Source organism: Branchiostoma floridae, chromosome 8 (genome assembly GCF_000003815.2).
Source record: "Branchiostoma floridae strain S238N-H82 chromosome 8, Bfl_VNyyK, whole genome shotgun sequence".
Classification (NCBI taxonomy): domain Eukaryota; kingdom Metazoa; phylum Chordata; class Leptocardii; order Amphioxiformes; family Branchiostomatidae; genus Branchiostoma; species Branchiostoma floridae.
Window position 1 is genome coordinate 22143943 of NC_049986.1, and position 14285 is coordinate 22158227.

At 42.9% G+C, this 14285-nt stretch overlaps 2 protein-coding genes across 2 annotated transcripts in view; both read left to right on the forward strand.

The window, feature by feature from the left end:
* LOC118421949 (zinc finger protein 208-like) overlaps window positions 1-14285 on the forward strand; it is a 516296-nt gene that overhangs the window by 369999 nt on the left and 132012 nt on the right. The window lies entirely within an intron of this gene.
* On the forward strand, window positions 1195-14265 carry LOC118421947 (anaphase-promoting complex subunit 2-like). Its single transcript, XM_035829450.1, has 16 exons — window positions 1195-1269; window positions 1816-2005; window positions 2546-2763; window positions 3225-3391; window positions 3952-4084; window positions 4646-4786; window positions 6037-6202; window positions 6616-6733; window positions 7714-7895; window positions 9243-9457; window positions 9831-9884; window positions 10821-10950; window positions 11936-12064; window positions 12332-12428; window positions 12907-13039; window positions 13525-14265. Exons 1-16 carry the CDS (start codon window positions 1195-1197, stop codon window positions 13729-13731), a joined length of 2355 nt encoding a protein of 784 aa, XP_035685343.1. The 3' UTR covers window positions 13732-14265.

Consider the following 14285-nt stretch of genomic DNA (forward strand, 5'->3'; position numbering starts at 1 on the left):
CTCACCATTGGTGACAAAAATGCACATTCTTCTCATTGGCCAGCTCGCCTTGGAGTCTTTCCCCATTGGTCATTTCTGCCGATGAGATCAACTTCACACCTGAGTCTTTCCCCATTGGTTACCTCTGCTGATGAGATTAATTGCAGCAACGCGAATAACAAGAGCACGACCTCTAGCAGTTGAAAACGGTATTGCAGCTGTAATTACTGAATGGTCCCAATTCCCAAAATAAGACGCAAAGTTTTCGTAATATCCATTTGGCTGTAGATTTTTCGTCTATCGTTGTTGCTAACGTTTGGGGGATTTGTATTCTTTCATTTAAAAAAACCTTGTTTATCTTATTTTTTTCAGTGTCGCAGTGTAAGCCGACAAAGTTATTTAACGTTACATGGGTGGGACAACCTTGAAGTGGGCTTTTCCCAGTAGAGAAATAGAAATACATTGTACTGTTGGCCTGTGAAAGTAGACAATGTCTGAAAAGGGGCTGAAACTGATCATGATCAAGGACATTGGGCGACCCGCCATACGATTTATGCAGGCAACGAATTCGAAATATCAAAAACGGTAACATTAGTTGCAGTACCTTAGAAAACAACTAGGGGTCCGTTACCGAAATTGACCTTCATTTTCCTCAGGCACACCCCCGAACCACCCAGTTATGGCTTGCACACGCGCGCGCGCGCACACACAGACACAGACACAGACACACACACACACACACACAGCCACAGACACACACACACACACACACAGACAAACACACACACGTACACACACACACTGACAGAGAAACACGCCGAAAATATAACGGGTTAACCTTGGCGAAGGCAATCAAACAGGCAAGAATTGCAGTCTAGTGCTACGGCCGCGTGGCGCGTTGGTACACCCGATCCCTCGATCTCGGAAGTTAAGCAACGCGACGGTCCGGACAGTGCTTGGATGGGGGACCAACCAAGGACGTCCGGATTGCTGTAGCCTCACGAAGTTTCCACGAAATCGTCTTCCGGGAGGGACGTTAAACGGGGGTCCCGTGCTCGAGGAGGTGCCTCGACCACGTTAAACAGCCTCATTACTCATACTGGGTACCTACTGGCTGGCAAAATACACCAGATGATTATTAGTACCAAGGACAGCACTCACTTTCGACAAAACCTACAAATTCCGTTAGAGGGCGCTTTCACACGGTTTGAAAAAATGGCGGCCTCTGTGGAGAATTTGGGCGCCGCTTGGAGCACGGTAACGACCGGACTACTGCCGTGTCGGGGACAGGTGAGCTTCGTTAGCTGTGGGATATTCGACATGAACGATTCTTTCATGTGCAGAATGTAAAAAAACATATGGGTTTAAGGCAGTGTTATTGAATGCCGGGGTTATTGTTGACAGGCAAGATGTAAAGGGGGAGGGGGGCATATAAGTTTTGGTAAGAAAATATCATACGGGTCCGTTACTGACTGTTCTTTCATGCATTAAGAGACATAACGTTAACGTTACACATAGAGGTGCGACCTTATACAGCACGCTTTAGTTTTCACGTGAAAGTAAATGTGTTTGCCTTGAATCGGGGTCACGGTGGAACGATGTGGGTGGGTGGAGAGAGGATGTTGAGGAGTTCTGAAAAGGGGGACATGATTTGGGACATGGGGGATGAAGCATGTGTTAGACAGGCGTTTCTTCATTTGTGTCATACCTGAGCCAGGGTAACGTTTGATACGGTGGTTCCAAACAGGTCCATACTTAACAGTTTTACATTTGCTTCGAAGTTGGGCTTCCAGTGTACTTATCAAGTTAAAATTGAGATGTTTCTTGTTCCCCCAGGCAAAGGCCCCCCCGACGGACGATGTGCTGAAGTCGGCCATCACGGTTCTGGACCACCACGGAGTGTCCTTCATCATTGAGGAGTGGTTTCTAGAGTCGCTGCAGTCGGACCTGAGGGAGAACATCGGCCCCACATTCTGGAACCACTTCAGTGCAGAGACCAACGGGCCAAAACAGCACGGGGCGGACGGTATGTTATCTTCAAGTGTGTAAAGGTTAGGTGTGACAGGTTGTTCAGTGTGATATAACCATCTGCTGGCGCGCCATGTGCCTGTGAAAATGGTGTGTTAGTAACTGTTACACTGAAGGGCAGTTATACCAGCTTTAGCCCCAAATATCTGCTAAGCTTATAGATGAACGTACATTTAACAACAGAATTATTCCAAAAACCTAGATACTTTCTGACACTACTACTAGTACTACATGTAGTACTAAATTAAAGTACAAATTAAAATATTCCAAAGCTCACCATTACGAATGGAAAACAGATTCCGCATTTTGGTAAAGAGTTTAACTATTTTCCATCACTGGATTAGAGTATCTAAGACTCATCGACCCAAAATGATGTATGGAACCACAAAAAATGTGGTCCTTAAGGTATAGTGCAAAGGTGGCTAATGACTTCTGGTATATATTTGACTTCATTTTTTAAAAATTGGAGAGACAATTGTCTTAAAAGGTTAATGTACTAATGAGACGGTGCTATTTGCTCTTACCTGTACAATCACAGGTACGCTGGTCTCTGCCTTTAGCGAGCTCCACACAAGTTTGTCGTCCTACCTGCCCAGCGTGGACGTCCTGGAGAGACTTAGGACAGAAGGTTCAAAACAAAGTCTTAAAGACAAAGTCCTGCTGATCTTCAAGGCTCTGCTGTTCTATGACATTCCCTTGAAGTTCCATGGTGTGGTGAAGGAATTCTACAGCTGTGCGTTTAAGGCTTGTGAAGAGGTGAGATACATTCCAGAAGTCCTCTTTTGTTTTTACCTTCGCCAAGAAGGCAGCACATGGAGTCCAACACTGGGAATAGGTGCACTGGTAAACCTAAGAATTATGTGTATAGAAAAATTCACCGGTATATGCACAACATAAGACAAGATAAAGTAGCTTGTCAGCAAAACCAAATCACAAAATCTACTTCTCTTCTGAATTTGAATCTGAAATCCTATGCTGCTATAGCTAAGAATTTCTTCAAAATAAAGCGATGACTGACTTTTTTGGTTAAGATAGAAAGAAGAGGACTAGGAGGAAAACTTGTATCTTACTGCATTTATTGCACAAAGCCATGGATGTGTATCAAGCAAGAGAATTTGCTTTCAGAATGATTTTAAGTTCAGCATTAATTTCTTTTTATTCAACAGTCTGCAAATCAAACCAGTGCATCTTCTAAGACAATACTCTTCATGTCTCAGGAGCTGCGTAAGAAGGAGAAGACTTCCCCAGGTGAGGAGGAAGGTCCAGATGAAGAAGAAGAGGATACAGATGAGGACAGTCTGACCTGCGGAGGCTGTGAGCAGGAGAAGGAGCGCTGCTCCTGCACCGAGACTCTCACACTCTTCCACCAGCTCAACGCACAGCTGTAGGTTGCAGTAGACATTGCTTGCTTCCTAACTGATAAGTTGAAACATCATTGAAACTAAACCTAAGAATTATTGCAGGAAAACTAATTTAAATCTAAGCAACCTTTCAGCACATCTATGTGACATCATTGCTGCTTTTTCATTTCAGATTGTAGCTCAACTATACAAAGGTCTTTTTCACTTGTAGACAAAGTCTAACAGCACTGTTATTGTTCCTGAAGTCCGAAGAACAGGGTTAGATGTAAAAGCTTGGCAGTAGAATGATGCCGTATACTTTTGAGCAAAATCTCCCCATAATACATATAGTTACTGATTTAATAGTCTGTATTTCTTGCCATTTTTTTGTACATCACTATATGAATGAACCATCTCCCTGCTACCTAGCCCCATAACTAATACAAATTTCTGCCAAACAGCTACCTTTGCAGGTAGAAGGTCAAAGACAATGTGAGTAAAATGTTCTTACATTGTATGTCCCCAGGCACAGTTTAGGACTGTTGGAGCGGGTGTTGCGGTTATAATGTAGTGACTAACTGTGCACTACATGTACATTTTCCAGGCACAGTTTAGGACTGCTGGAGCGGGTGTGTGGTGAGGCCGTAACAGCCATCATACATGACCGAATACAGCAGCACATTCAGAACACCTGCCAGGGAGAATTTGAGTCACAGTTTCTGCACCCTCTGGAGAAGGTATGTATGTCTAAATCAGGGCTGTCTCCAGCTTTTATTTTTTATCTGTCCCTCCCTTGTTGTTGATTTTCGGTGTTAAATCTGTCATTTAAGCTCAGTTTCATGTCATGAAGTTAAGATTTAATGGATGGATGGCAGGAAATTTCTGTCTGTCCTAAGAAGCAAATTATCATCCTGGGATGGAGGGACAGGTCCTGGAGAAAGTCTTGGTCTGAATGTTTTCTTTCCCGTTTGCCCCAAAGATTACCCTAAGTAGTAAAAACAGACCTATCTATACTACAGTGAGGACTCAAAAGGAAGAGCCAGACCACAGTAACATATGGCCATAGAGACTGGATTTTTAAATCTAATCCTTGGGCCAATTTATAAATAATCTAAAGGATACTCAAAAGTGCTCATTGGGCTTAAAAAGTACATGTGTATGCAGTCAAAGAAACATGATAAACTTTAAACATAAACCTACCAGCAAGAAAATTAGGTCATTCCCTACTACATGGGGCACTGCAGTTTTGTTCAATATTGATAGGTGGTGCTCTTAACATGGTTCTTGTTGTGTTCCAGTGGTTGAACAGTAAGGTGTTGAGCTGGCTCCACCTGGTGTTTAAGGGCACACCTGGACAGACAGGTGAAAGGGAGGTCAGCGCCAAGACTCAGGAGTCTCTGGACAGGTGGCAGACAAGACTGCTCTACTTCTTATACCAGGTGAGTGAATGGACAGGTGTTAAGTTAAAAGACTGGTCTTCTTAAGTTTAGTAACACTATCTTAGGAGGCTTATGTTTGAAATTAAATATTTGTAGATTTACATGTTTTACAATAAAGGTTGTATTATTTTGAGATATAAGATAAAAGCTTTCCTGTAGTTGAAATATACACACTTGATCAAATTGTCTGCCTCTCTTGAGTTGATCACCACTTGTCTTCAGGAATTTCAGCCTATTAACAATACTCCCTAGTACATGGTGATATGGTTTGTTTATTTTTGTTAGAAATATTTGTGTTGGGCTTTTGTAAAAAAAAAAAACGTGTTTCAAAGCTGATAGATTTTTTAACTGTTTATTGTTTCCATATGGTTAGATTGAAAGAGGACAGTCCTAGGTTTATTCTGGTAACATTTTTTTTTTTTTTTTTTTTATTCACATTTCTTTAAAGAGGATGAGACGGAAAGCAGACCCTGCTTATCGAGGTCTTCTCCTCATGTACATAAACAAAATAAAGACACACATACAGGACTACAAAACGCTAAATAACAAAGGCAAGAGATAATGATAACGACATGAAATAAAACAACAAGGAATCAAATAACAAAGTGACGTGTAGCTGGCATACAAACTTAGAAGTAAGCAAATAAGGTTATAAATCAACTTAAACAACCTGTCTATTGAACAGAAGACATAACTACATGAAAATAAACAAGGAATCAAACAACAGAGTGACATATGGCTGATAAACAAACTTAGAAATAATCAAATAAGGTTCAGCTAAAACGATCTGTCTGTTTGATGAACTTAAATACAACATCAAATAAATGACAGTTCTGAATGGTAGATAGTACTGGGTTTCCCCTGAGTAAGGTTGAACATAAAATATTTTCAGTGGTGTGTCTTGGGTCAAGTGGTAAGATACCCTGCATGAACATAGTGGTTAAAGATGACAACATATCAAGTCTTGCATCATTGTATAGAGGACAGTGTAGAAAATAATGTATAGTTGATTCGTTAGGGTGGCCACATTTACACATAGGACTATTTACACATTTATGTTGGAACAAGTGGAAATTCAACTGACCGAAGTTAAGTCTAAGTCTAGTGAGATGGATTGCTGGGAATCTGGGACCATGCGAGAAGTGAAGGTGGGTAGGAGGTCTATAGAAAAAAGACTCCAACTCATTTTTGAAGCTGGCAACAGAGGGAGATACTGGTAACATTTACATGTCTGTTTTACCCCCTTCCAGACATACGGAACGTTACGAATCTCGGAGATGTTTGACATCATCGTGGAGTTTCCTGACAGCATGTCAGCCCTGGAGGACCTGAAGGTCTGTCTTGAGAAGACTGACCTGAGACGAACCCTGGTCTCATCCCTACGTTCCGCCATTGGCAGGAGACTGCTGCAGCCAGGTATGACTCTCATTTCTTCTCTTCTTCATGCTTTTTTGTATTACATACCCTGTAAACCTCCTCACAGTGCAACAGTAGGTTTGTACTGAAAGGTACAAGCTGCATATCCAGACAGATTTGATTGATCTGCTCACATGGGGTACTTTCATAAGTGTGGTGGGTTCTTTCATGTACTCGGAGTGTGGCTCTGCTCAAACACGGGACCTCCATTTAATGTCCTATCCAAGGGATGGCCCTAACTGAAGCTAGGTACTCATTTTATCTGAGTGAAAGAAGGAAATTCTTTTAAAGTGTCTTTCCCAAGGGCACAACATTAGAGCATATCAGTGGACTCAAACCCAGGACATTTGGGCTCTGGGCAAAACTTGCCACGCGGCACCCCTTGCTGATTGTAAATCTATGTTCACCTACAGGAGCAACCACCTCAGATGTGTTGAGTCAGTACATCCTACTGGTGAAGTCCCTGCGTGTGTTAGACCCTACAGGGGTGCTGCTGGAACTGGTGGGGGACAGGATCAGGCACTACCTCAGGTAAACAAACAAACAAACAAACAAACACACAGGTTACATCCTACTGGTGAAGTCCCTGCGTGTGTTAGACCCTACAGGTGTGCTGCTGGAACTGGTGGGGGACAGGATCAGGCACTATCTCAGGTAAACAAACAAACAAACAAACAAACAAACAAACAAACCCACAGGTTACATCCTACTGGTGAAGTCTCTCTGTGTGTTAGACCCTACAGGGGTGCTGCTGGAACTGGTATGGGACAGGATCAGGCACTATCTCAGGTAAACAAACAAACAAACAAACACACAGGTTACATCCTACTGGTGAAGTCTCTCCGTGTGTTAGACCCTACAGGAGTGCTGCTGGAACTGGTGGGGGACAGGATCAGGCACTATCTCAGGTAAACAAACAAACAAACAAACAAACAAACCCACAGGTGTGCTGCTGGAACTGGTGGGGGACAGGATCAGGCACTACCTCAGGTATAATATGTATATGTAATTATCACAGGAGAAAACATCATTAGTACATTCATCTGTACACACCAGCCTTGTACTTGCAGGCACATGTCTGTTACATCACACAAATGCTCTCGGTTGATTCAGTACATTAAAGGTTCCTCACTGTTTGCACTAAATAGCTATCAGATTTAGCTCTTCCCTCTTCCCTTATTGTTATCTGCATCTCTGGCACCATTTCTTAAAGCTGTCTAATGCAGAAGCTAAGGTAATACAGAGTTTCATTCAACAGAGGGTATTCACTACACTATTGTCTTCACTACAGAACTCGCAATGAAGTTTAACTTAAATGTTTGTCTGTTTGATTGCAAAAGTCGAGACGATACAGTGTCTGTATCTGTACCTGTGTCTATATAGCTGGTATAACCGCCCTTCGGCATAACACACCAGCTTTGCAGGCCGCACCATGCAGCTTCATGGCAGTGCGTAAGATAGTAGAAGGTCTGACTGAAGTGTAACACAAATGTCTCTCTGTTTGACCCCAGAACTCGAGACGACACGGTGCGAAAGATCGTGGAAGGTCTCACTGAGGAGGAGGGGGGCTCTGACCTGGCTGATGAGCTGATGAAGGGAGATCCCATTTCCCTGGAGGAGGGGGTGGAGGAGGAGGGGGAGGACCCCTGGGCATGGACCAAGTGGGAACCTGACCCCATCGATGCTGATCCTTGTAGGTTTCTATACTACAATGTATTTCCTTTTGCTTTCCTGGTAAAAGTCTAATATCAGTTGCTGTAACACTAATAAACCAATCCTGACAGTCCATTAAAATCAATTCTTTTCTTTATTCATTATAGAAAATCTGATGCTCTTTGTTTCAGTATTTCTATGTTTTTGTTTGAATTTCAACCAAGATTGAACCAACAGTGTACATGTAATTTTCCTACCCTATGGGAAGATAGCAAAGATATGCATGTATTGTTTTTGGTATGTCACTTTCCTGATTTTTTCCTACCTATCACAGACTTCCTCTCTTCCTATGGAAGCTCCGATCAGCTTTACACTTACCTTGATCATTTAGTATGTGAATTTAGAATAAAACTTTCAAACTATGATAAATGTCTTTCAGCAAAAACCTCAAAGAGTCGTTGGTCCCCAGACATCATCAGCCTGTTGATCAGTGTCTATGGGAGTAAGGAGCTGTTTATAAAGGAGTACCAGTCCGTTCTCTGTAACCTGTACGCTATTAACCATCTCTTCTTTCAGCCAAAACCTGAAAAACTCTACCTTTATCAAGGCAGTTCATGCCTGTTTTCCTTGTGTAAAATAGTGCAGTCTTACAAGTACATGCCACTTGTGGCAGCTGAAGGAGTTAAGATCAACGACTATGTCAGTCATTGTCATCCGTCAATCACACAATTTTGTACATTTTCCAGCGAAAACCTCAAAGAGCCGTCGGTCCCCTGACATCATCAGCCTCCTGATCAGCATCTATGGAAGCAAGGAGCTGTTTATAAAGGAGTACCAGTCCGTCCTCTGTAACCTGTACAGTATTAACCATCTCTTCTTTCAGCCAAAACTTGGAAAAGTTTATCATCATCAAGGGCAGTTCATGTCTGTTTTTCTTTGTGTAAAATTAAGTGTAGTCTTACAATACAAGCTGCACTCAGATGCCACTTGTCGCAGCTGAAAGAGTTAAGATTAAACCACTATGTCAATCATTGTCATCCGTCAATCATACAATTTTGTATATCTTCCAGCGAAAACATCAAAGAGTCGTCGGTCCCCAGACATTATCAGCCTCCTGATCAGTATCTACGGGAGTAAGGAGCTGTTTATAAAGGAGTACCAGTCCGTCCTCTGTAACCTGTACGCTATTACCCATGTCTTCTTTCAGCCAAAACTTGGAAAAGTCTACCATCATCAGTGGCAGTTCATGCTTGTTTTCCTTGTGTAAAATGAAGTGCAGTCTTACAAGCTGCATTTAGACGTCAGTTGTCACAGCTGAAGGAGTTAGTATCAAGAACTATTTCTGTCATTGTCATCAGTCAATCTTAAATTTTGGTATATTTTCCAGCGAAAACGTCAAAGAGCCGTCGGTCCCCCGACATCATCAGCCTCCTGATCAGTATCTACGGGAGTAAGGAGCTGTTTATAAAGGAGTACCAGTCCGTCCTCTGTAACCGCATCCTGTCCTTCAACTACGACCTGACCCGCGAACTCCGCAACCTCGAGCTGCTCAAGCTGCGCTTCGGCGAGAGCCAGCTGGGCAACTGTGAGGTCATGCTCAAGGTGAGAGGTCAGGGGGCAAGGGTCAGAAGTCATGCTATGCTCAACTTTTTTTGGAAGAAGTTTCTGATGAAGGTCATAGTCAAGGATATGATTTGAAAAGCAGCAAACTGGCATGGAAAACAAATCTAACTATTGATAATAATTTTTGTATTTGATGTGCAAGTTTGTTTTGTCCTTGTATATACTGTTGAGTTGCTTGTGTGTTTGTACCCTGGGAATTTGTGACTGAAGAGAGTAAACATGGTAGAAGACCACATACATGGTAAATTGATTTATGTTTAGGGATTAAAGTTCTTGGATATGTAAACTGTCAAAAGGCATCAGCTATAAAAGTTCAAGTCACTAATCAAGTGTCATTTCTTCTACCTTGCAGGATGTCCAAGACTCGAAGCGCGTGAACGACTTGATCAAGTCAGAGAATCTGATGGAAGTAAGAGTGGAAGTTCTCTGGTCTTGGGGGCCCGTGGTTGGTGGGCTGCGTGGTGCACGCTAGGCACAGTCCTGCAGTGCCTCCTGTCAGCTTTTATAAGAACTGCAGGAAATAGCTGCGCAGTGCAAGCTAGGCACGGCCTCGCAAGGCAGAGTAGCGTGAATGGTGTCTGTACAGTCCTGCAGTGCCTCCTGTCAGCTTTTGTAGGAACTGCAGGAGATGGTTGGTGGGCTGCGCAGTGCACGCTAGGCACGGCTCCGCAAGGCAGAATAGCGTGAATGGTGTCTGTACAGTCCTGCACTGCCCCCTGTCAGCTTTTGTAGGAACTGCAGGAAATGGCTGCGCAGTGCACGCTAGGCACGGCTCCGCAGGGCAGAGTAGTGTGAATGGTGTCTGTACAGTCCTGCAGTGCCTCCTGTCAGCTTTTGTAGGAACTGCAGGAAATGAGCTTAGCTTTGCATGGCAGTGTGAATGTGGAGCGAGCAAAAAGCTCTGCATGTGCATCTTTTGCGGTGGTTATGTGCAAAAGTACCATCTAGCAAAGTTTGTAAGAAACGCAGCAAACAAGTGACTGAGAATGCCTGAGTGAGAAGCTGAAATAAAATAGTCTACGAATCCCTTTGCTTGTTGCTAGACTATCTCTTGTCTTTTTTGACAGCTGCAGGATAGCCTTTGTAGTGTTCTTCTATCACTGATGACAGTAGAACACTATGGCAGCTCTCGGTGGTGCTGGTTTCATAGTGTTTGTAATAGGATAACCTCTGTAGCAACCTCTTATCACAAATGAAAGTAGAGTGCTGTGGAGGCTATCGGAGCGGGTTTATCAGTGTTTTCTCAAGGGATAGCCTCTGTAATGGTCTCCTGTCATCCATGACAGTAGAGCGCTATGGAGGCTATCCGTTGGGCAGGTTTAACCGAGTTTTCCCGCAGCAGGGCGTTGCTGTGTCCGGTATGATCATCTCGGCGCAGTACTGGCCGCAGCTGAAGGAGACCAAACTGGCGCTGCCGCCGGCCGTGCAGGAAAGGTTCGACAGCTACACACAGGCATTCCAGACGGTTAAAGGTAACTGTAATTGGTTTCTGATTATGTAGCCTGGGTATGATCCAATTTGTAGGTTACATGTACATTTATGTCTCCTTCCGTACTTGGGCATGCAGCAGAGGTTTCACAATTGCACACAGGCCTTCCAGACGGTCAAAGGTAACTGTGATAATCTGTACCTGAACTATACTTCAACTTTACCTGAACAACTTTACCTGAACTTCCGTACTTGGCTGTGCAGCAGAGGTTTGACAGCTACACTCAGGCCTTCCAGACGGTCAAAGGTAATTGTTTTACTGATTATGTGTGTGTACAAACATGTGTAGGTTACATGTACATGTATGTCTCCTTCTGCCTCCTGCGGTGCAGCAGATGTTTGACAGCTACACACAGACTGCCTTCCAGACAGTCAAACTTTGGTAACTGTGGTACTCTAATTATGTACTTCTGGTATGCGTACAAACTTCTGTACATTAGATACATTGTATGTCTCGTTCTGTATTCCAGACAGTTAACATTCGCACACCAGTCAAAGTTTTTACTTTTTCACACACTACTGAGTGCCAATCAGCACCCAGAACTGGAGGACATTGAACCCTCGGATAGGACGTTAAATAAAGACTGTGCCATAATGACCAGCATAATAATTGTGGGCACTAAAGGAAGAAAGAAACTCAAGATGTCTATGTTTATCATTTTTTTCATTGATTCGTATTCTAAACTGGCTGCCACAGGTCTGGCTGGTAGATATTGATATAGAGCTTAAGAAGATGTTTATGTTTATTGTTTGTTTGTTTGTTTATTTCAGCAAGCCGCACACTGAACTGGCTGCCACAGATGGGGCTGGTAGACCTGGATATAGAGCTTTATAGGATGTTTATGTTTATTGTTTGTTTGTTTATTTCAGCGAGTCGTACACTAAACTGGCTGCCACAGATGGGGTTAGTAGACCCGGATATAGAGCTTTAGAAGATGTTTATGTTTATTGTTTGTTTGTTTATTTCAGCAAGTCGTACACTAAACTGGTTACCACAGATGGGGCTGGTAGACCTGGATATAGAGCTGAAGAACAGAAGACTGTCTGTTATGGTCAACCCTGTGGTGGCTACCATCATCATGCACTTCCAGGACAAGGGTAGGGGGACTTGCCATTCTTTTGGTTGATGGTTGCATTACAATTTGTTAGATTGTTGATTAGCCTGTGTCTTTCAATTTGGATAAGACTTTGTGTTAAGTATGTGTTACGTAATAACAGCTGTGCACCTAATTCTTGTCTGTGGGTGCATCTAGAGATATCTTTGCAGAACAATATACATTGTATATCATTAGTGTACTTCTGTGCACCTGTATACTGCATATTCTTGACATCTATAGACTAAGTTTAATCAGTTGTTATTTACAGAGCGGTGGACGCTGGACGAGTTAAGCACCGCCATGCAGGTTCCATCCTCCGTCCTGCGGAGAAGGATCACTTTCTGGCAGAACTACGGCCTCATCAGGTGAGGTCTTAGGCCTCAAAAGGTAGTCTCGTAGTCCAATGGTTACTGGCACTGCCTCTGGAACTAGGATCTGCGAGTTCGATGTTGCTCACCTGGCATGCACACTACAGGTCTTTAGGATGGGATGTTAAGCCTTGGCCCACTGTTCATTTTGTTTGAAGTTGTTGAAAAGAGCTATGAGAATTTTCCAAGTACAAAATGAACCTGTAAATACTGTATATAGCATCTGTCTTTGTGGAAGAAGAGCTCTTCATTCAGTGAGCTAATAAAAAAAAAGATTACTAGTAAACTTTTTTAACCGGTACATTCAAATCTTTGGTTAGCATTGGTACACAAGTCTCCAGGTATTTGATTTGTACTATAATTACCATCATTCTGTTGGATGGTGCCCTAAGTTTCTACGTTTTTGTTTATTTGAAAAACCAAAAAAAAAAGAAAATTTGAAAAATAAAACTTGGTTCAATATCACTTTCATTAGGGAGAACCCGCCGGGCACCTATGTGCTCTTGGAGGAGGGTGCGGATCACCATGGCGACGTGATGATTGACAGCGACGAGGAGACGGAGTCGGCCACAGCCTCCTCACAGGAGATGAGGGAGGAGGAGATGCAGGTGGGAGGGGCTGAGGGGGTTGTCATAGCAACTGGGGAGTTTGTCTCAAAAACTATAAGTTATATCATTAGCAGCCTAAGCCTGATGAAATTGTGATAAAATCAAACTAGCCTTTTTTTTTTGTTTTAGGATATTTCCACTATGTACATTTCTAGATAATTTTGCAAGAATTTGCCATTGTCAAAATTTTTGCCACTCGTAGTGAATAATTTTTTTTCTTTATTGTTTATTTTTCATCTTAGGGACTGAGGTTTCTCTTTTTGCAAAGAGAACAGTCCTCTTTTGTTCTGTTAGATAGACTTTGATCACTTTAATTGCTTTTCTTAAAAGATTCTTTTACGAATGTTATTTTTCTTTGCACAGATGTTCTGGGTGTATGTACAGGGCATGTTGATTAACTGGACAGTTCATGTCTGGACAGAATTAACTCTTTTTTGCATTTGTGATTTGAGCTAGGTTTTTAATGTCTTTTTCTCTTCCCCCAGATGTTCTGGGTGTATGTACAAGGCATGCTGACAAACCTGGACAGTTTACCACTAGAGAGAATCCACTCCATGCTGAAGATGTTCGCCATGAGAGACAACCCCATCGAGATCTCCCTGCAGGAGCTCAAGGCCTTCCTGGACAGCAAGGTCAGGTCTCAGCAGCTGCTGCTTTCAGGGGGGAAGTACAAGCTGCCGAAAAACAGGTGAGCAGTGCAGCAACGCCACCTTGCAGTTCAGATGGAAACTGTAGAGGATAACCTACAGAGAACTTATATTGTTGGACAGCAAGGTCAGGTCACAGCAGCTGCTGCTTTCAGGGGGGAAGTACAAGCTGCCAAATAACAGGTGAGCAGTGCAGCAACGCCATCTTGCAGATTGGACTGAAACTGCAGGTCATCATTTGTCTTGTCAGCATCTAACTTTTCTTCAATGAACAATGTCAGATCTCAGCACCTGCAGAATTTGAGAGAAAAGTATTTGCTGCTGAAAAACAGGTGAGCAGTGTAGCAATGCCACCTTGCAGTTTAGATGTGGACTGCAGAGGATACATTTTGTACATGTACAATATATTCTTGAACAGCATGCACAGATCACATCATGTTTTGCTTTCTGGAGGAAAGTACAAGCTTGCAGATTTGACTGGAACTGCAGGTTTCCATGTTTTTGCTGTGGACAACTAATTTTTGTTTGCCAAAGTCATTTCTTGGCAGCTTTTTTTCTGGTGGAAAGTATTTGTTGCCCCAAAACAGGTGAACTGTGCG

Bases quoted from the DNA above. Each gene is read 5' to 3' on its own strand.
- LOC118421947 (XM_035829450.1), top strand. From the start codon at position 1,195: ATGGCGGCCTCTGTGGAGAATTTGGGCGCCGCTTGGAGCACGGTAACG. The intron at 9,885-10,820 runs GAAGTAAGAGTG...TTCCCGCAGCAG, and splicing joins TCAAGTCAGAGAATCTGATG to GGCGTTGCTGTGTCCGGTAT. The intron at 12,065-12,331 runs GTAGGGGGACTT...TGTTATTTACAG, and splicing joins CATGCACTTCCAGGACAAGG to AGCGGTGGACGCTGGACGAG.